Source organism: Apostichopus japonicus, chromosome 12 (assembly GCF_037975245.1).
Source record: "Apostichopus japonicus isolate 1M-3 chromosome 12, ASM3797524v1, whole genome shotgun sequence".
Lineage (NCBI taxonomy): Eukaryota > Metazoa > Echinodermata > Holothuroidea > Aspidochirotida > Stichopodidae > Apostichopus > Apostichopus japonicus.
The window spans coordinates 12,298,536-12,321,839 of NC_092572.1; the positions used below are offsets into that span (position 1 = coordinate 12,298,536).

A 23,304-nucleotide genomic window follows, 5' to 3' on the forward strand; every position below is an offset into this window, starting at 1 on the left:
ATATTATATATATATATATAGGCTATATATATATATATATAGGCTATATGTGTATATGTGTTTAAAATCATGTGCTTATGGACGATGCACCTGTTTCGTGTAATTAAGGGGGTTAACTTAACTGACCAGTATAGTGTTATTACTATATGAGTCTTTTAACTGCTCGTAAGAAATAAAAGCTTTGCCTCTTTGCTTGAGTTCTTTCTCAAGTTTAATAGCAAATTTTAACTTACATAAAAAATCTCTACATCTCATTTCCGTGTTTGTATTTTTTTTTTTTACTGAAGATGAAGTACATGAAATGATATGGGTGATTCACAGAAAAATGAGGGGGTTAACAGATTTACTAAGGAAACGGGAATGTTTTACATTTGTAGAACTATTTAACTGTTTCGTTTTATTTTGCTCGTTTATGTGGTTCTACAAACGGGAATGTATTATGTTAACTGCATTATATAACAATCTGTGTATCTTTGGTATACTAAACAACATTTGAGACCTGGCGTCAATTAGCGAGCCCGCCGGAAAATATGAAATAAAAATAATTGAGTCTTCAGGTATGATGAAATGAAGATTTCATATAATCGTCTCCTGTGCCCGGCCTGGCTTCCCCCACCCAAACGTGTTACTTTATCGTGAAAAGACAATGAAGACTCGCCCCAAACCGCATACCGCCCTCTGAAAATGTTTTTTCTTCTTGTCGTTACAAACTGCAGACAGTAATGAAACGTGATACCTTATCTTTTATCTAGACCTGAGATGTCCATCGCTGCTATGTACACTGTGTAATGGGTATTGACAGTAGCTGTATATATTGACTGTACACTATTGTCTAATTACCGACGGTAGCAAGCTGTGTGTGTATTTACTGGGATCGATTGTAGTGTCTAACACTTCTGTTACAACTCATTCGAAACTAGGTCAGATTACCGGCATCAGACGTTTCTTTGTGCGCGAGTCTTCACTCCCTTTTAAAAGCATCGAACAAAAACCCCCTGCTTGCCATTGTTTACTCCATCGCGACCCGTGCCGCTCCAGGCACTACAAGGGCCTCTATAGATAATGCTTCAGGTTCGGCAACAACAATTATCCGCTTGTGAGTTTAGACGGTACACAGAATAGACAAGCTAATGAAGAATAAAACCTCTTCTACGAACAACTTATTGCATGTAACGATAATCTTCTGTTCATAGAAATGCATGGTCAGAATGACAACCTCTGTTCGAGCCGAGCCCGGTACGGCTCCTATAGCAGGTCAATTAGAAATATTCACAGGAATACCTTACTGCAGGAACCTCATGTAGAGTGCGTTTCGCATCATTTGGTGTAGAGAACCCGTAAGTTATAGCCCGCTATACCATTAAACATATGGTTTCAATGTTGCGTATAGCCTACACATGTCACAATCTTGCAGTGGCCTTTATCTTGAACTGAAGAGTAAAGTCTACCAGATAAACCTCAGAAGGAAAGCAAAACAAACTGGTTCTGTAGTTCTGTATATATTGGCCTACTTAGACTCTTTAAGGTGAGTACAGTTAAGTTTTATTGAGTATATTAATGCAAAAACTGTGTGTTGAATCACACTTATATGATCTATAGCGTCAGTCCATGTATATATAGACTATACGACGTTCCGAGTAAACATACCAATCAATAGACTTATATACGGTTGACAGCCCTCTTATGGGCAAACAAAAACTTGGCTGGTTTATTATCTTACAATAATAGGTACATGTTATATGCATATATAGCGACAATCACGGTGTAATCTCGTGGGGCTGTAGAGCAGGGTTTCCCTAACTTTATCCGGCCCTCACGAACCCTCTGTGGATGTCAGAGTTGTCCACGAAACCCCAACTTTTCCAGACACGATCTGTCATTATTATACTATATTACGCATGACAGTGCTTCGTAAAAGATCAAGTTCATAATGTGATATTGAACTGGTATAGCCTATCATGTTAAAACTGGCTAGTGACTGCATGTTGTCACTCAACAACAATTTTCAAGCACGAATTTATGCTAACTTTGCTTTGTGTCGGGCAAAATGGAGGTCATCTGGAATTTCCAAAATAATAACATTACTTTGGCCAACCTTTCAGTTACTTTCTCAGCTATTTATCTTCACGACGTACTGTCATGCGTAGGCTACACAAATTTCACCAAAGACATGCGGCCTGTGTCTGTTTCATAATTCAGTTATTTTTCACATGTACGGTACGGTACTACTATGGCAACATATGCGTATGGAACGCGAATAGAGTTTGTCGATAGGTACGACTTTTGTACATTACTAAATTATATGATATATCAGATTTTAGTTCAGCAAAAAGTACTCTAGATTTAACTTTCAGAAACGTCTCACGAAACCCCTGGGATGGACTCACGCACCCTCTGTGGGTTCATGCACCCCAGTTAGGGAACCCCTGCTGTAGAGGTTCTACATACATCGCCACCATATCCTTTAGTCCCACCCTCCCCCTGCCCACCCCTACACCCATCATCATGATGATGACAATGATATTATTGTTTGCTTTTCATCTTCCCTATTCTTTGTTTTTTTTAGGACGGTCCTTTAAACACAAAAAATAAAACTTTCGACAACCACTACTTATGATGATTATTATTTTTCTGTTGCTTTATAGGCCAATATGTTTGTTCAGATATCGCAACGGAAATCTAAGAAGAGAAGATATAAGTCACAATGGAACAAGGACGTCTAGAACAGCAGCAGCTAAAAATGGGAGCTTTTGACGATTCTACGATATTTAGTCACATTATCATAGGCGTCACAATTTCTTTGTGTTTCTGGAGCATCTTCTACAAACTAATAAATTCGCTTAATCCTTCCAAGGGATGCGAATGGAACTTTAACATCGTAGCGATGTGTTTCTCCGTGTTAATTGTCATTATGAGTTTCATATGTATCGTGTGTTTCAACCCACCACTACTTACAAACTTGGGTTAGTCAAAACTTTCAACAATAATTCGGGTTTTTTTTTTTAAATGTTCATTACATAATATTTGGCTATTATAGAAGATAGTCAGAAATAACTAGGCCATTTAAGGTCGACAAGTGTAGGGTGCAACCCCCATGCACACCCCTGCCCCGCTCACCCCCCCCCCCCCTCAACAAACAAATTGAAAATATAAGATTTGTTTCAAAGATTTCTTCAATGTAACAAAATCAACGTATGATTTTTTTTTTGTGTAAAATTGTTTACTTAAATCGGGTCGTATCTGACCAGAGTTTTCCTTCTTAAAATGTCATTGCCCAAGAAGCCTGTCGATGGAACATATATACTATCCGTACTCAATTTATCAAACATTGAACGAAATTACCCTGTAAATTATTTGCAAGTTTAAGCAAAACTCTGTACATAGAGGTACATACACTAACATAATTAAAAAAAGTAACCCAGTTAAGTCACATGTTAGCTGCTTTGGTGACGCCACTGACTCAGCTATATATAGCCACAGACAAACAGTATTAAACTCGACAGCAACTCGTTTTCAAAACAATGCAACATATTTCCACAATGAAACAAGCAATCTTGATCTGGCATGCAGTTTCCACTTTTATATTACAAACTTGTTACAACTGGTTAGACAAATTAATTTCTGTTAATTATTCAAATCCAAGTACAACATAGTTCACTGTTGACAGTTTATTTTATAAATATTAAATTATATTTAATTCCATTTCTTTTCTTTTCTGCCTTTTCCTTCTTTCTTTTGTTCAGGTCAGCCTAGCAACCCTGCAGCATTTAGGACGCTTTGTTTTACTCTCGGTTATTTTTGCTACGACACCCTTTGGTGTGTCATCCATTGGGCGGAGAAGAAAGATGTTCCGAATATTATTCATCACATTATAACAATTCTCATCCATTGTCTTGCATTGTTCAGTGGAGTTTGCGCAGAAATAGGCACGAATGTGCTTTTCGGTACGGAAATTAGTACCCCTTTACTCTTAGCTCGTTGGTTCATGCGGGAGAAAGAAATGAAAAACCATATATTATACCATATCAACGATTTTGTATTCGTTTTTTTGTTTTTAACATTTCGGTTAGGAATTGGTACATGGTATATCTGGACATTACTCACGGATCCAAAATGTCCGCCTATGACCGTGACGAAATTGTTTCTTTTAAGCATCTACTTGATCAGTTTGGGCTTTGCCGTTTCACTTTGTAGGATGGTCTATTTTAAAATAAAGAAGTTAAGCCGGCCGACTGTCGAGTACCTCCATCACGGAGATGAAAAAGTTTCGACAGCAGTAGACATCAATTTCAACTCACCACAAACTCAACTAAAACTATTGGCTAATGTGAATAGCTATAACTGTCAGGGCCGCGACTCAGTTTGATCAATTGCAAGTGTGTAATATAATAGCCATGGATGGATCCCCGACGACGTGCGCCGGTTTTTTGAAATTTAGGAGAGACAAAAGGCGGTCATGGCCCCCAGAAGCCTCGCCCACCCCCCCCTCTTCTCCCCATGTCATGTCCCACTTGACGCTGTTGAACGCCGTGACCAGTTTTTTTTTTCAATTGCCAGACTTTGCAATCAACTTATGTGAAAAGTTGTTTACAAGAGATGGTTATACGAGGACTGGTGTACCGATGTATATATAGAATAGAATCTACATCACGTGATAAAACAATCATGAATAAACATGGACCAATCATGTCACATTTTTATCATTATAATCAGCAAGGACGGACTTACAGATAAGGTACATTGTCTTGATATGGTTAGCAGAGTATGGTTCTGTAAAAATCTGAAATCCTAGTTTCATCGACTGGCGTCGCTTCTTTTCTTGTTGTAAGTTTTGTTTTGGTTTAGATAGAGAGAGAGGTTAGTGGGGGGGGGGGGGGTTGAGGGGGCTTTGGTAGAGATGAAATGTGCTTCATTTTGATATTTTGTTTCTGTGAGAACGTATAGTTGGTGTGAATGAAATATTTCAAGGGATATTGAAGTGAGGTTCGTTGGGTAGGGTGTGTTTGGGGGTGGGGGCGAGTAGTTCGAGGATGGAAACATTTCATGAACCCCAACCCAAATTTTCATCTCCTCATTAAATACAACTGGACTGCTGATTAGTAATATATATTTATAATAACATTACTGAGGGTTTATTCATAACATTATGATTATGTATCTCTTTATTTTTTAACATTCAGTCATTTCGTATTACTTTCTTAAATGCTTTCTTTTGTTCCTGGTTTTTGTATTATTTCCTCCTTTGCTTATCTATCTCTTTTTTTTTCCAAAGAAAAAAGCAATTCCCAACATATAATTCCTTAGTAAATATGTTTTTTTGAATCTCTTTGATTATTTGTGTACCTTCATGGTTATAATTTCTCAGGAATTATTGTAATATTCTTGATTTGTCTCTTCGTATTTTTTTATTTTTTTTTATATTTTATTTGTGTCTAATTTGTAAATAACGTATTTCCGTATACCTTGCAAAATATTGAAATATATAATAATGAAATATTATCCTCATTCAGGGACATTCCAAAGGTTTAATGTCGTTTTCTCATATCTTCATAATTTTAACATTACTTAAAACAAAATATACAAATCATAATTTAGTGTTTATTACGGCCCGGCAATATTCATATTCATATAATTGCACTGTTCCATCACACATTTGTAACATTATTATTAACAATCATAAGCATGCCCAACCCGACAAAAATATTCAACACAACAGTACCGAATTAGAATATTCCAAAGCTGAAAACTGGAAGAAATCATGGCTACATAGCCTAAAGGTCAAACCCATGGCCGCTACATTGTTCTCGGAGGAACTGCAGGCTGGCAACCCCAGCAAGATAATGTATGGCAGAATACCAACCAAAGAAGAGTTGTCTATATATACCTACGGCCCCAACACAGGGACGGAGGCACCAGCCCCCCCCCCCATCCCGCCACCACCCTGATATATTTTCTCCGCAGTGGTTTGTACGTGGGCGTGGTTGTAATTTCAACACTACTGCCTGTTAATTTGGTTTTTACCCTTGTAGCTTTTTGCTTCGAAGTTAATTTCATGATTGAAATGTAAATTACATTAAATAAAGATACCACATAAACCATATAGATGTAGGTAAGCCTATACCAGTCATCACTATGACGATATACCGGTCACCAGGCGGGTAGCGAGGAATTTGCCAAGGGAGGGGCGAACCTGTAGGCAAACTATCAGAGCAGTAGATTCGGCGTTGAAAACTATCTAAGCGTAGCGCCAACTCACGCGTACAAGGGAATTTTGGCTGAAAATGCCTCCCAGATCGCTGGAAATGGCACTTTCCAGGCCTTGTAAGTTGCATCTAAGTTTGAAATTAATAACGATATCATAAAAACATACAACAAAAATATGCCCAAGGGGGGGGGGAATCGATCGCCCCCTTCGCCCCCACCTCCTTGGCTACGCGCCTGCCGGTCACCGTGACGATTCAACAAGAATGAGGAACGCCGAAAGATGTTAATTAAATCAACTTATCTGACCTCCAACGATTTACCTTGATTGTTGGACTTTGTCCTCCAAATCAGATCAACTAATATCGTGATAGGAGTTCGTTAAATCTGGCACGAGATCTTCATGAACTGATGATACTGTTATATATCGTGGAGTACCTGTATATAGTCTATATGCTGACCTAACAATGGCTTTCGATCTTTATGGTATGACCCAGTTCTGTAGGATAACATGCATTAACCGCGTGTTCTTCTGTTTTATGGGCAGAACAGGGAAACTGATATACTCTGTCAGAGTATATAATTTCCCTGGCTGGCAAGGACTGGTCAAACACATGCAGACTCGAATCCATTTCGATCTTATGACCGATTTGGACCTGAATTGAACCGACCAGCCGACTGCGTGTTCTAAAATAGAAGATAATCTTTTTTTGTCAGGAATAAAGAGGTCATTACCTAATTTATCGAAAAATGGCATATTTGTTTTTATATCTGTAACAAACAAAAGTCATCTTTTTGTTTTCGTGTCGTGTTTAATAATACTTTTTGTCAGTTTTTTGGTTATTAAAAAACTGGCAAGAATTGGTGAAATGCTAGTCTACAGACCGCCGAATCCATATATTTGTCAAATATGACCAGCTCTTTTACCCGAATTGGACCAACTGAGTGACATGAAATTGTTTACAATTCTCCAAAGGTCCTTGCATGCCTGATTAGCTCTAAATGGAATATGGATCAGTTGTGTATGATATGAACCGTTCTCATAGTGTTTGTCATCTGTTATAACGGTATGTTATTTACAACAGCTTTGAAAATAATTTCTAATTCCGATCGTTTGAAGCAAAAACCAAAAATTCATAATTATAAGAGCAAATGCAAGTTTTGTTATTTACAAAGGGAAACTCGAGTTTTTGTTTTGAAAACATGGAAGTATAACACGGCAGATTCGAATTCATGTTCGTTCCGACACGATGGTGGACTGACCAAAAGCGATCCGCACCGCCACTGACCCGCCATATCTGATGGTTTTGTTTGATCCTGCCTAAGATATTATAACGACATTCTCGTCAGCGAAAAGGTCGGGGGATCTCTCAGTGTATTACGACGGATCCAATCTCCCCTGGGATATATTTCACAGAGGTAACGAAAACATTTAATTCAGTCTCATGGTGTATTCACTTTTAGTAAACAAGCCATTTAGTTGTTCAATTGATATGTGTTTTTACTCCTCGATTTCTTCTTTCTTATCTCAAACTTCGTAACAACTTTCAGAGAGTATACGTGCCTACTTAAATCGCCTATACTGCTCTTTACTAGGTTTTCGTTATGTAAGCTCCAACACTAAAAGTGTAAAACCGGTCCCACTCTGGCCCTACCGTGCAAGGTCGCTGGAAGCCGATTATGGGCGGCACCCCCCCCCCCCCCAACCTCAACCCGAGGTTGACGAAAACTGGTCTGAAAAACATAGATATGTGTATATGTCTAGCGAAACGGTATATACACATTGGGATACGGTTATTTCTGGAGAAACAAATGAGAAATACTATCACTAAATGTATCTCTCTTTTCATAGAATTTCCGGGAACCTTTATTACAGGGATTAAATGTAAACCGTCACGTACAGCCATGTCTCTGTAAGACCTCCATTCTCGGAAGAGTATAAACTTTATTGAATGAAATGAAACACATTCAAACTCGATAGAAGATTCTGCAAGCTATATAGCCTAAACTCCTAATATCACTCGTTTGGTGTAATCTTGAGCTGGAGAGTAAAGTCTACCAGAATCGATAAGATAAAATTTCAGGGGGTAAAAAAACGTTGTGTATGTCAATACTATAGGATCGGACGATAACATGTGTTTTTTTGTTGTTGTTTTTTTTTTGGGGGGGGGGGGGGGGTTTGCTCTTTTTTTCAAGTAAGTTGAATACGTGCATATATACATAGTCTTAACGCAGTGATATTGTCGTAGTTTAACAAGTGTACAATTTGACTATTGACTTTAACAGTAAATCAACAAGATGACATTGTCCCTAATGTTTTGCTTATGTTTGGACAGGTAATCTATATACTATTATAGCTACCATGTTCACAATTTCCCATATGTATAGGCATCATGACCTTCCAGATTTAGCGCTAATTTTAAACAGGGGTCGACCTCAGTGACAGCGTCTTTGTTTTAAACCAGTCGTGTGCCGTTGAGAAACTATAGAGCTCCGCCGGAGAGTGATAGTAGGCCTACCAGAAGTGATAATCATTTTTATTTTAAATTTGCAACAAGCAGTGGCGGGTCCAGGATTTCTCGGAAGATGGGCCCGTTGTAAATTTTTCTAATATGGACCTTGTTTAGAGCAAATTTGCTGCTATATTTAGCGCATACAAAATGTCAGTACCACACATTCCCTTAATTCCCTTAATCCGGTCCAGCCTAGTAATGGTCTTATTAGCCAGTAACATTCTTCTTTAGGTGTGGAGGATGTGGGGGGGGGGTTAAAAAATGTACATAATTATGAAGGGCGTGGATGTGGGTTGGCCTGTTGACCGATGAGTTAATGTTGATTCGTCGATTGATGAGTTCCGCACATTGGCATACAAATGGATCTAACAATATCCTTTTGTATTTGAATTGATTTTGTTAATTGTTGATGTTTTTGTTAAGTTTTTTTTTGGGGGGGGGAGGCTTCGATTTACTTAGAAATGATTCTTATATACAATAAGCTTACATTAAAGCGTTTCGATATCGCCTATAATAAACTTGATTTTACCTTCTTGAACCCTGTTTCAGATATCGCAAATACGACTCCCCCAAAATATAAAATGGTACAGGTGAAAACTGGCGATTTGGACAATTCACTGATATTAAGTTACGTCATCATTGGCGTCGTAGCTTCCTTTTGTTTCTGGAGCGCCTTCTACAAATTAATAAATTCACTTAATCCTTCGAAGAGATGCGAATGGAACTTTAACATCGTAGCGATGTGCTTCTCCGTGTTGATATTAATTATGAGTTTTATATGCATCGTGTGTTTCAACCCACCGATACTAACACACTTAGGTAAGTCAAAGATTTTAAGAACTGAATATTCAAATTTTTGTTCCATGACGAAAAACCTTGCATTGGATGAGAACTTCAAAGAATTTTGTAACAATTGTTAGCCAATGATTTGATTTGATTTTTTTTCCCTTTTTCCTTTTTTCTTTTCTTTTGATCTTATTCTTCGTTTTTCTTTTCTCAAGCAATGTTAGTCTTTATTCGCTGGTAGAGCCAACTTTCAGTTCAATGAAATTAAGACGAAAATCTCGGAACTTTCATATTTCCTTTTTTTACATGTTGGGCATATTCTGTAGTCTTGAAAAGTCTGGGTGGCGAAATATTTGATTATTAACTCCAAATTCTAAAATTCATTAGTATACTAGCTCATTAATCTTTATTAATAAGGAGGGTGTCTTAAATTGATTAATTTACAACCTTATTTTGTGTAACAGGGGGAGGGGAGAGGAGGGGGAGGGGAGAGGAGTGGGAGTGGAGGGAAGGGGGAGTGGAGGGAAGGGGGAGGGGGAGGGAAGGGGGAGGGAAGGGGGAGGGAAGGGGAGGGAAGGGGGAGGGGAGGGAAGGGGGAGGTGGGGAGAAGAAGGGGATGCGCACGTCGCGTAATATGATCGATACGGCAATGTAACATCAGTCTGTGAGTAGACAAGTTTCTATGTTCTCTCAAACAGAACAAAATGTTCGTAGTTTTTGTCATTTTATTTCACAGTATTCATATTATTCACATTATTTATATTATTCATAACATATGTTTACTCAATTTATTTGTTTACATTTCCAGGTCAGCCTAGCAACCCTGCAGCTTTTGTGACAATCTGTTTTTCTCTCGGTTATTTTTGCTACGACACCCTTTGGTGTGTCATCCATTGGGCGGAGAAGAAAGATGTTCTGAATATTATTCATCACATTATAACAATTATAATCCATTGTCTCGCATTGCTCAGTGGAGTTTGCGCAGAAATAGGCACGAATGTGCTCTTCGGTACGGAGATCAGTACCCCTCTGTTATTAATACGTTGGTTCATGCGTGAAAAAGAAATGAAAAATCATATCTTATACCATATAAACGATTTTGTGTTGGTGGCAATATTTTTAACATTTCGTTTATTAATTGGTACCTGGTACATCTGGACATTACTAACGGATCCAAGTTGTCCTTTGCTCGTGGCTAAAGTATTTCTGTTTGGGCTCTATTTAGTAAGCTTAGGTTTCTCAATAACAATGATTAGAATGCTTTACTTTAAAATTACGAAATTAACTCAACCTGCTGATGATCGCTACCAAGGTGGCGAAAGAGATCCGAAAATCCGAAAAGCACCAATATGATTCGATGCTACGGACGTTAATACGAATCGAGGTGATAATCTCTGTAGTGTATCTGTTTTTACCTCCATGGTTATATCTAATATGACAAGTTGTGTGAAGAAGCCGTCACAGCTTTATGACCGTTTCCTTTTGACATTTCTAGAAGAGCGCCATTTCCAGTGCCAGGATCAATGGAAGACTTCCGGACGAAAATGAATACGTTGATGCAGTGGCATCTCCAAGAGGTTAGATGGCAGGAGACCATACCCCCCCCCACTCCCCCCATCAATGAGTGACCCTTCTATCCATTAAAAAAGTTTACCCGCATCCTCCCCCCCCTTCCCACCCATTTGCAAATGTCTGGGACCGTCACTGCATTGATATGTTAAAGAGTAAAGACCAATTTCAATATATACAATAGTTCAAATTATATTTTTCTTCACTTTTTCGCTTTTAGCTTTGATGACTTATGTATTGTTACATCAGAGGCTCAGCAATCAAAGTGGCTGTTTCTGATGTAGGGTATTATCATCATACGACCGGGCTAAATCACACCTGTACTGTAGGTTTGTTGGGTTTTTGTTTTGTTGTTTAGTCTTGTCTGTCAGTATTTGGTAGAATACTCTAGGCAATGCAGTAGCAATGGCGTGTACTATACAAATACAGCTAATGTTGAGAATTAGTCATACTAAGTTAATTAAAGAGTTATGCATTATATATAGAAGTATACGCTAAGATAACTTTACGTGTATTTTTCATATCACCTGACCCTCTAACTATTAATTACTTTTAATGTCAAACCGCACAACTTTTTTTTTTCTTTTTTTTTTTTGGTGGGGGGGGGGGGGTTCCTTATAACTGTTGTATTACAATTATTAAATTAAAGTTTTATTAAGGAGAGACACAATATTTAAATATATGATTTGCAAATGATAATTTCAAATTCATTCACACGCTGAAATTGGCGAGTCGCATTGTCCGAGGTGACGGGGTGCGGATGGGCGCAACCGCGTGGACGTTGAAAAGGAAAGGAAACTGGTGCACCTCATATCATTTATTGACATTGCATATTGTTATCAAGAATTGTGCTTCTGAAGGATTCACCACCGCCTCCCCCCCCCCCCACCACCACCACACCCACCCTCTTCATGTACCTTTCTTCCTTACCATTCACGCCCCCCCCTTCCTCCTACCACTAATACACCTCCACTCGTTTGAGGTCATACCCGCCTAATTAATTCGGCGCGCCATGGACTTGAAGAAAGGGTCGTTATTCTGTATACAAGCTTAGTAAATAAGACTGTTTTACCACCACAGATATAAGCAATTAATATACATATTTAAACGAAACGTCAATCACACAGCTTCAACATTCTGTCATAGAAATGATAGTTATCGGGAACTTATATACCATAGCGTTGCTGATCATTTCAACCGATAATTTCAGGATTTTTTCCTAAAATTGGCAGTCTGTAATTTGTTTAAAGGGAAATTGGACAAAGCTTACCAAGGTTACATATGGGTCCGTTGAGGGATGAACAGGGCAATATATCTTCCAGGAACATTGGGTATTTTGAACAGCAACTCCTTGAACATATACCGATATATGTATTATATAGAAGTGGCATTCACACGAAACACAGATTTCAAACATTATCATAATAGGGCTTACAGGGGGCACATACAGAGGGAGCGCTGTCACAGCCCCATATCCCCTCCTCCCCCGCCCGGGCCCCCAAACAAAAATCACAAAAACGATTTCCATGCAAAAGGCGTCAATTTCAACGTGATTGAAAGTCATAATACCATTAATACAAGAGTGTGGTCTTTTGATGAAAGCAAAACTTGGAAAGGTTGGTGGTAAATATGTCAATCCGCAAGCTAGATAAGAAGTTGATTTACTTTTATTTTGCTCTTGTTTTTTTACTTTCTGGTATCACAACCTTACAGGGAGCAACCCAAAATAATCTTCACATCAGTGACGTCACTCACCATTGAACATTTGTCGGACTACCCCGATCCCTCACCCCCACCCGATCTCACACCTGTGTCGGGGTATCCTGCTTTTACTGAACCGTACGTCGCGTTAAGAACACGTAGTTGTAGGTATTTACTATAACGGGAAATGACCTGCAAAAATAATATAGAACAAATATCACACCTTTACTAACTGAAACGTTCAAATACTACATTAAAGTAGTGGAACAGCCAATAAGTTGAAAGCACATAGAGCAAGGACCGACTCAAGATTCATACCAACAAAGAGGTGTGTTACTGGGTTCGTTGAACCCGGCTCCCATGTAGATGGTCTGAGGCTCACCAATCCCCTCCCCCCCCCCCTCCTCGGCAAAACTTTTGACTATAATTAGGTCTACACGCCAGGTTATGCTAATAAATACTTTTAATTGTTTGATATGGGATTGAAATTAAGGAAGAGTGCGCACAGCCGCCGTCCCAACCCTCAACCCCCCGTCACCCCTCCCCTGGATCCTCGCCTCTACAGGAGCATATAATTGTTGTTCTGATGTTACATGAATTGGAAATGAGAATCACCCCTTTTTCCAGGTAAAGTTTTAATAACTCACGATGTAACTTTAATAGTATATTACGAGACGTATTCGCTACTGGTTTAGGTCGACCACCTTGCCTATAGAGGTCGTTTATACCTAATTTGCCTAGGATGGAAAAAAATATATATATTTATGAGCAGCTGGTACTCTCGTCGACATATATGTACCCGCCTGGCAAAGATTCCATTAAATTCTGATAAATTAAAGGAGCATTTCGTATTAATTTGATAAATGTTCGATATTAGAGCGACACTAAACGTATACGTACGATATATGGTGAGTCAACTTCAATGGCAACTTTATCTATGGAAAATGAAAGGGAAAAAGTAAAAGAAGAAAAAGCCAACTTTTCTTTTCTTTTTAGGAATGCAATGTGAAGACTAGGAACATTAAATGTTTATGTATGAATAGTGATCAAATTCCGGATACTTGAAAAAAAATTATGAAAACTTTCGTTGACGTACGTTATAGAAAAAAAGGTTCATTCACGCAAAATTATTATGAAGTCCTGTAATTTGGTTGAACCATACGTATATCGGAATGCTGAATGTCTTTCCTTTTGGTATGTTATAGATTCTCGACTTCTGACCAGATCCTTCGAAAGCCTTGTCGACGCCGTACAATTATATATTACTGGGCTCCCATTTGCATTTTCCTGAAGTTTAAACTTCGTAATAATTATTACGAAAGCGAGAATGAACTATTCTTTATTCCAGTTTCATCGTTCCCCATTCCCCTTCATACTTCTCGAGCCCTTTAATACTTTCTAAGGTTCCTTAATTGACCCTGAGTCCGGAGGTTATACCCCCCTCCCCTATCTCGTTAGGCCTATAATGAGGTATTTGTTGACGCTTGTAAAGAAAGCCTGCTCCGTTCTCCCTCCCCTCTCCCCCGCTCCTACTTTCCTTCCCATCATATCTCTCCCTTCCCTTCCCTTTCCCTCCCGTCTCCATCCATCCACCCGCCCCTCCCCTCCTCTCCCCGTGCAACGAAACCTTTGCCTCGCTATCACTGAATGCCTTCTGTTGGTTGATCACCATCATTGAACCTACTGATTTCTGCAGGTTTCTATGGTAACGCGAAACTGATTTTCAACATAGCCTAGCCTTATCTATATGTGAATTGGGAAACTTTATAGCCTAAAGCAGATCCTTTAATAATTCGAATCTTACACATCAACTTGACAGGCTGCTCCAGCATGCGGCCTCTGCACAAAGTATTACAAACAATTCCCCAGTGAGCCTGATAACTTGACCTCACAGAAGAGTTCAAATTCGTTGTTATGGTAACGTTTACCGCAGTTCGGTTTCGGATGTTTGGGGATATAGGATTCGTTGTTGAGCGCATGCATGAGGTGTTACCCTCTGTATATGCAGATAGTTCAGTGATGTGTTTACCTTATACCCGGCATGGTACTGTGACGTATGTAGCAGCAGTTGTATAAACGCACATCAGACACATAGAAGATTAGATTGCAGTTAAAATACAGAGGTCGATATCTTAAAATGAATGTATAGGAACAGAGATAGATTGATAGAAAGAGCTACCATTGCGGTAATATTCTGCCTAGGGTTTACACGTGATATAATCGTGTGACTTTTCTTAGTCTTTTGGTCGTCTCTGATTTTCTGGTTTGGTTTTCTTCCTCGTGAAGTACTACCCACAACTGAAGCTGGTTATACCTATACCCTCTGTTCGGACATTGTGTGAGGAACTGTGGTAAGTCATCGTTTTATTCTGGCAGTTATTGTAATTACCTCTTCAGAATGGTTTTTCAGTTTCTATTGTTACGTCACTAGCCATGTATACTGATGGTCTCGCACCACAATTCATTGTTCCATTGACTTACACACTAAACACGTCACTTTCAAGATCTGCCAAAGCATAGATAGAAATTTTCAACTGGCATATCCTACCCACCACATGATAGCTGAGATCTTGGCCTATCATGGCACATATCATGACCGTTTAGATTTTGAGCTAGATGAGGAGCAAGTTTAGCATACTGAACCCCCACCCTTCCATCTGCTCGCTCGGAGTAATATCAACATTTAACCAAAGATTTTCTAAAATGGTTTAAATCACCTGCGATCCTCCCTATTTTCACATCATCTGTACTTTGAATTATGCTCTTTCATAAAAGGCAGAACAAACAATGACAGTAACTGATAACATGCTTAAACAAGTATTCCTTAGGTACTTTTACCTCATTTCTCTTTTCGCTTTCGAGCGGATGAACACTACTCTAATTGTGGTGCGGTATCTGATCCGTAGCAACCATTGCTTTGTCGGGATAACGACCACGGTGTATAGGCTAATTGCGTTTGTCCTTTAACATTTTTGGGCACCCCCTCCAACCCTTCCCGGCCCATCCTCAACTTTGAAAGTTCGTATACCCTCGCTGTACATTCATTGACTTGTATATCAGGATAGAACCTCGACTCGGGTGTTTCGCAATACTCGAACCTTTAACTAGGCATAGACAATAATTGTGCAGAAGGATTTAGGCAAAGAAAATCCTGCAGTTTATAAAATAATCTACTGTTCTTTGAACTTCTTTCGGATCTAAACAGGAGAACAGAAAAGTGGAAGCTTATTTTTAATATTAAGAATGGAATTAAGGGGCATATCTTGTAACACAACCTTTATATTGAGATAAATTGATGATTTCAAATTTCTTATTCACACCTTTATTTATTCTTCATCAATATTCAACAAAGTTCTTTTTTTTTTGGTAAGTTTTTTTTTCGTGCATAAATTATTTGTACATTTAAAAAAAAAAAGGCTTCGGAATTTTTTGTTTTGTCATGTTTTCCATGGTGACATAACTAATATGCATGTTGCCAGATGCATTTTTCAACAAAAAAAATCCTCAAATCTTCAGGATATGAAATGCTATTCTTGTAGTTTGAGATGCAACATGTGTCCCGTAAAATTGGTTAAAATAATGAACTTCAGCCACCCAGGATTATATTCCTTGAAAATTGATTCTGATTTTTTGCTTTGTTGTACGTGTCATTCTGTTTTCGATTCCTAGGACGCACGGTTTGAAGTGTCAACTACAAGAATGAATCAACTGACATCATATCTCCTGCCACTGGCGGTAACCATAGTTTTATTAACGTTACAATGGACTATTGTTGCTCCAGCCATCGTCTGCTCTAAAGGATGTACCTGTCAGCTGAACAACGTCGATTGCAAATACCTGTCGTTGATAAGAGTGCCGGACGATATTCCGAGAAATACCGAAACGTTGGATCTCTCAAATAACAAAATTTCTTCAATCGGTAATTCCTCCTTTGGTAATCTCACCAACCTCTTGACGCTTGATCTCGGAGAAAACGCGATCAAAGTGATAGAACCAGCTGCGTTCTATCAGTTGTCCTCACTTGATACGTTGGTTCTGTCGGAAAACGATATCGACGAACTAAACGCTCTGCATTTTTACCATTTGGGCAGCCTGACCAAATTATGGATTATGGAAAATCCGAATCTGAATATAGATATCAACGCTTTTCAGAATCTTCGATCGATCACAGAAATAATAGCCGATGGAAATCTGATCACCGACAATTACGATTTCTCGGATTTAGTGTACTTGGAGGTATTACAGTTATCAAAGTGTAAAGTTCGAAAATTTCATTCGGATAATTTTCGACGTTTGACGAATCTGAAGAAATTGAATTTATCCGGAAACGAACTGACCGAATTCCCAGTCGATATTTTAGATGACAAGGAAGCACTGGAAGAGTTAAATTTGGCTGGTAACATGATCACAAACCTCCAAAGGTATGATTTCAGTAATAATCCAAATCTCATCCATCTTGATGTCTCGCAAAATGACATTGAATCGCTGGAAGGTGTTAAGTTTGAAAACCTGAGCGCCTTAAATCTTCTTGACCTTAGTTATAATAAGATACAAGTTTTGCCGGTAGATCTTTTGAAAAATTTCTCACCGTTGTTGTTTCTCAGAGTGAAAATGCCCGGAAATCCAATTGCTTGCGACTGTCATCTGAAATGGCTTAGTGAACTTCCAGATCAAATCACGTTCGACGCTCGATGCGAAACTCCTTTCGTCTTGAAGAATTATGACGTCATGAATCTTTCGCCCGATAGTCTGCGCTGCGCGCCCTCCGAGAAGAAAGGAGCCGCTCTTTTTAGAGTGGTGACTTATGGAGAGTCTGTAACCTTATCATGCCCGGTAACCGGAGATCCGTTCCCTGATGTCACGTGGCTGTACCACAACCAATCAACGGCCTTGAATATACCAGTCGCGTCGTCGTCTGTTCGTCCGAGTATCGAAGGAAATAAATTGTTCTTTAATCTCGTGACCTTTGACATGGCGGGTTTATACATATGTAATGCAACTAATGACCTGGGGTCAGTGAAGGTCGCTGTGGGGTTGAGTGTTGTCCCGGTAGTGGCGGCAGATCGGATAACAATGTGTTCTTGTCAAAAGCCAATCTTTCTCTTCGTTATTCTATCTGTTGCAGTTATGGTTAGCGTCGGTGTTAGCTTTGCATTTTATCGGAAATTTATCAGAGCGGCACGAACGCAGAGAAACATGAATTATACAACACTTCGGGAAACGGAGGGCGAAGCTCTGTAATGGATTCATCATTCATTAAAGAGCTGCAGTATCATGCTTGCAAAAAAAAAAGTTTCTTTGAAAGTTGCACGAAGACATTCAAGTTAGGTGAATTATTAAACTGCTGCATACGAGGATACAGACGACACCAATGAGGCTGAGCGTGGTGCTGTGATTTCAATACCAGTGAACATTTGTCTGATACCTATATACCGCACCGCCCCCCCCCCCCCGCCATACCATGCATCCATCTCATCCCTGCGTCAGGGTATTGACCTATAGGATACCGGTGATAAGCTTTTTTCGTCCCAAACAGTGGTTGGGTTTCAGAATGGTGCCCAAATTTAACATACCGTAGTTTAGCAGGCTGAAGCAACTTGACTCAAGTTTTCATGTATTTCCAGTTTTCAATTTTCAGTATAGTTTCATGCTAACTCTGGTCCTGTATCTAATCACAATCACGGAGAAGTGTTAAACTAACCCATTTCATTTCAGTAATGCTATGCAGCTGTCACCCTTGTCAATATAATGTTCGTTGAATGTTTATGATGACATGACCGTTCTTTTACTATTTAGCACAATGACACAACCACGGGGGGGGGGGGGGGAGGGGGCTGAGAAGGCTCCCCCCGCATTGACAGACGGAATTAATACAAAAAAATCAGTAAATCAGTAAATAAATAACATACATAATTAAAATACATAAATACCATGATCATGCAGTACAACCTAATTGGTCGAAAAAAATGAAGAATCTGTTTTGTCAAAAGTTGCAAAATATAGCACCAGTCTCTTTATGTTTATCTAAGCATCTTCAATTGCAGCAAAATTTCTTAAGGACTTTCCTTATAGACCACCCCCCCCCCCCAGACGTATTTCGTTACCAATTTGTCAGATTAGGCAGAAAGTCTAATTAATTATCAATGTCCAACGGCCGGTAACATTTCCAAGTCAAATTTTTGCCGGCCGAATTCCGGGGTACGTTGAATGTTTTCCCAACAACCAAACTAACTCAGTAGGCTACACTAAGTGCCTCGAACATCCGTACTTTGCTTTCAGTTTTCAAACTTGCAAAAACAATTCTTCATTCTATTTATTTATTCTTCTCTCTTGTTACGACTTTGTGAACAAAAACAGTATTCCAACAGTCTCTCTTGCCTAGGTATGCTTAGCTTAAACAAATCAACAAAAATTGTTATTTTAATTTCTTGATATTTTGTCATATGTTCCAAGTGGTAAGGAAAGCTCTGCAATTGTCATAGCATAAACGTGTTATTGTGTGTGTGTGTGTCAACCACTTTCCCATATTATTCATTTGTCGTTTAGTCTAGGTATTGTTCCAAATAATGTATTGTTCGCGTTGTGTGAATTTTTAAGCAGGTGGATCCTATAAGTTTAGAGAACGATGGACCTATTTCCATGATACCAAGTATCTCTAAACTTTACGACAGAGTATAGCCATTGATAGGCTTGATAATTTCTTAAACAATAACAATATATATTATATCATTATTAATGTAGTCTCTTACCGGGTCGTTCACCCCGATGGCACATGCACTCATACGTTTACTATAATCAGATCATTGCAGGTTTCTAAAAAGGGGGAGTTTGTTTCTGGTACATTTCTTGACCTGTTTAATGCATTTATACCCGGCTTGATCATAGCATACTAATCCAATATTTATCTCGTTACGGTATGCGTGGCTCTCCATGGAAATGGTTCACAAGTTATCTGAACATGTACTCAATTTGTCTTACTCAATAATGCAAACTCTGATCCCTCTCCCATATCTTGTGGGCCCCACAAGGTTCCATCTTTGGACCACAGTTATGCTAGCACTAAGTCGATGATACAACCTTTATGTTCTTTTCCTGATCAACATTCCGTCATTAGTACAGTTGAAGCAGATCTAAATAAGATTTATCTGTGGTTTTCTGTTAACTTAGCTAGGCTAGCTCTAAATATATATTTTTTTTTTAAAAGCGAAGTTCGTTCTTTCCTATCTAATAAATAAATCCATCGATCCTTCCATTCAATACATTGCTGTTTGTAACACAAAAATCCCTCTCTCAAATAGGCCTAACTCAAAGTTTCAACATTAAATAATACAAAACTGTTAGCAACCTGCTTATCCAATAAAGAGCCTTGTCTATACTAGTCCTCTTACATCTTTCTCTTTTGTATTCACCCTGCTCATTAACCTGATTTATTCTGTGTGTGTGTGTGTGTGTTGGTCCCTTCTGGTTACTATAACTTGTCATTCAGCCTCTGCAGAAGATCCTGCTAGGACCGAAACGTCAGGCCCTCTTACTTTTACAAACTTTACGTTTCGATACAACTTGATCGTCTTAACCTTTTTCACCACATTTTTACTTATACCGGATTAACAGTCTGTAATTCCATACCTGATAATTTTAAAACTCCCTTCTAGCAAATCCACCTTCAAGAATATGATATAACGTTACTTAATTAGTCAATATGCTCGCGATTAATGTTTTCATGTAATGTACACACATTTTGTGTATTTGTTCATCTATTCTTCTTGTTTTGTTTTGATAATGATACTTTACGTCATTCTTTTATCTAATGGAGGGCCTATACGTTTACAAGTTTTGTATAGCTTTCTGAGGGCTCCTCTTAAGCTCGTTCACTTTGTTATTTTGTATTTGATTACAATGTTGTTACAACAAAACGAGTTTAAATAAATGTTACGTATATCGAAATATATCTCATATGTTTATAGAATATATATGTGATCGACATTGATTAAAATTATATCAATGAATATGGAATCAACCAATCACGTAATTGAGATGCGGGTTGGAAGAGCTAAAGTAAACTCGACGCCTGTAGACTGTGATTTCTAAATGACTGTTATTTTAGAATTGTAATATTCCACCAAAAATGTGCCCAATGACGATCGTCATTATTTCAAATAACACTTTCTCTCAATAAGTGACTTTTTTTTGTGATTCATAATGTTACAGAACTCTTGTGACAATGTATAGTTTGGTTACTTTACCTGCAATTGCAAGAATGTGATGAACACAGTACGTAATGCCTCATACTGACGCAAAAGTTGAAAAGACTTCTCATCTATTTTTGGCTAAGATCATGTGTAGCATTATGTTCCCCTTCAAGGGGGGGGGGGATCATGATACACACCTAACGATGATCTCATGTGTCGGTGTACCGGGACTGAGGTTGAGAGCGTGATGTCCAATTGTCTAAGTCGTCGGACTCGTGATCCAAGGATTGCTGGTTCGATTCATGCCTATAGTTCATTACGTTGTGTCATTGGGCAAGATGCTTTATCTCACTTGTCTCTCTCCACCCTGGGGATAAATGTGTACCTGTGAGGTAACTTGTCATTGGGCGCAGTATATAACTGCTGCCGACTCCGGGAGAGATTGTCTCTGGGACAGAAGAACATTGACCAGGGGTAATACAACGTCTGTAAAGCGCTTTGAGACCTATCGCTGGTGTAAAGCGCTATGTAAAAATCCAATATCAATATCAGATGGTTCGTATATACCCATGCATGTTCTATCCTGTATGTACATTGCCATTCGCATGCATGGGGAATATGGAGTTTATGAGAATGCTGAGTGTATGTAAGATAACGGGAAATGGATCAAGAAAGCTTCAAAATAGTTACAAGAAATACATTTTTTGAAAGACTAAAGTTTTCTCGTATTATCTGTTATTACCATCTATTGGTTCCTGTATTGTTCTTTCACAGTGTATTCCAGTGTATCCATCGTCGCACATAAGTATAGAACAAACAATGTGGGTTATCTAATAAAAAATAAAATTCGATCAAAATTATGAAAATGAACTCCTCCCATTACTTATACTTCCTGTGAAATAGTTCCACGGCATCTCCGACTGATAAAGAGGTCGGAATTGAAGGAAACAGATGACATTTTGAGATCATTCGAAACATTCAAAGTACCGTATAGGATAAAGACCGACAAAAATAGTTATTTCAAATGACCCCCTTTTGGCCACTGGAGCATCTACATAACTGCTACGTAAAATCAAACTGATGATATGTTTCCAAGCTTGATTCTACTGCCACGTATGGCTGACGAAAGTTCCAGAGGGACCGAAAAATCCAATATAATTTCTAAAACAATACTCTGGACATACAATCAGCGTCCATAGCCTAGTGGTTAGGGTGTCCGCATATAAAGCGGGAGGCCCGGGTTCGAATCCCGGTGGAGGCTGGAAGTTTGTTCACTGTTCTTGATTTTCCAACTCATTACGATTTCAATTATCTCTCTCTCCACCCACCTCTCTCTCCACCCCCCCCCCTCTCTCTCTCTCTCTCTCTATATATATATATATATATATATTCATTTGCCATTGTCTTTTACCTCCATTTCATTAACATAAAGTCTGTTCAAGGTATCTCAGGCTTTCGAGATCCGGCTTTAGGAATCACAAATGATTTCGAGTTATTTACCATCATGTTTGATCTCTAGAGTAAGGCAAATATGTCACCAAAACAGAACTAGCATTGTTCGATACAGGTGACTAGCGCCTACAGTGGAATTACGACCTTCCTTACCGGTTTCGAACCTCTGGACATACAATCAGCGTCCATAGCCTATAGTGCATGGTTAGGGTGTTTCTTTGAATAGGATACGTTATGTTCCTATGAAAGAGTAAAAAAATAATTAATTTAGATAGCATCCGTACGAATCAATACATAAAACAAAGCAAAAAAACACTTAAACAATTGTTTATGCTGTAGGCCCTATGTTCTATTCGTGCGAAATAGAAAGAAGTGGTATATTTAGCGTGCGTTCGTACCACCTTAAACTAATACAACGATGAACATGCTTAATTTATTGCTTAATTTCGTACAAAATAGTTTAAACTATTTCTGTTTCTCGCATTCGTACGAAGCCACCATTAACACGAAGAAAAACGTCACCATGACCATGCTTTTTTGTATAGTGAACGTTATTTTCGTACGAAGGAGTTTAATTTAATTGAGCTAGCATCCGTATGAAGCTACAAAGAAAAGACCGGCCCATTTCAACATTTGTTTGTGCTGTATATCCAATATTCGTACGAAAATAGCAAAAAATGACATAGGCCCATATTAGTATCAATATACAGGGGCGTATCCAGGATTTTCTAACCCGGGGGGCGCGAAATACTATCTAAGCGGAGCGCCACCATCGGTTGGCGCGGAGCGTACAAGAAAATTTCTGGTTTTGATAACCCCCAGATCACCGGAAATGGCACTTCTCGGGCTTGAAAATGACGAACCAGATGTACACTTTTGCCTGAGAACCAAGT

The 23,304-nt window shown here is 38.8% G+C and overlaps 1 protein-coding gene, 1 long non-coding RNA gene and 1 other non-coding gene across 3 annotated transcripts; all 3 read left to right on the forward strand.

Annotated features, from left to right (window-relative positions):
• Positions 1 to 6,626: 6,626 nt before the first annotated feature.
• LOC139977514 (uncharacterized) lies at positions 6,627 to 11,668 on the forward strand. The gene is made up of 3 exons (XR_011796582.1): positions 6,627 to 7,620; positions 9,264 to 9,533; positions 10,309 to 11,668. It is a non-coding gene; the product is annotated as an uncharacterized lncRNA (long non-coding RNA).
• Positions 11,669 to 14,782: 3,114 nt separating this feature from the next.
• On the forward strand, positions 14,783 to 19,959 carry LOC139977422 (uncharacterized). Its single transcript, XM_071986739.1, has 2 exons — positions 14,783 to 15,121; positions 16,440 to 19,959. Exon 2 carries the CDS (start codon positions 16,470 to 16,472, stop codon positions 18,009 to 18,011), a length of 1,542 nt encoding a protein of 513 aa, XP_071842840.1. The 5' UTR covers positions 14,783 to 15,121; positions 16,440 to 16,469; the 3' UTR covers positions 18,012 to 19,959.
• A 2,189-nt stretch (positions 19,960 to 22,148) lies between these two features.
• Trnay-aua (transfer RNA tyrosine (anticodon AUA)) lies at positions 22,149 to 22,220 on the forward strand. The gene has a single exon. It is a non-coding gene; the product is annotated as a tRNA-Tyr (tRNA).
• Positions 22,221 to 23,304: the final 1,084 nt, after the last annotated feature.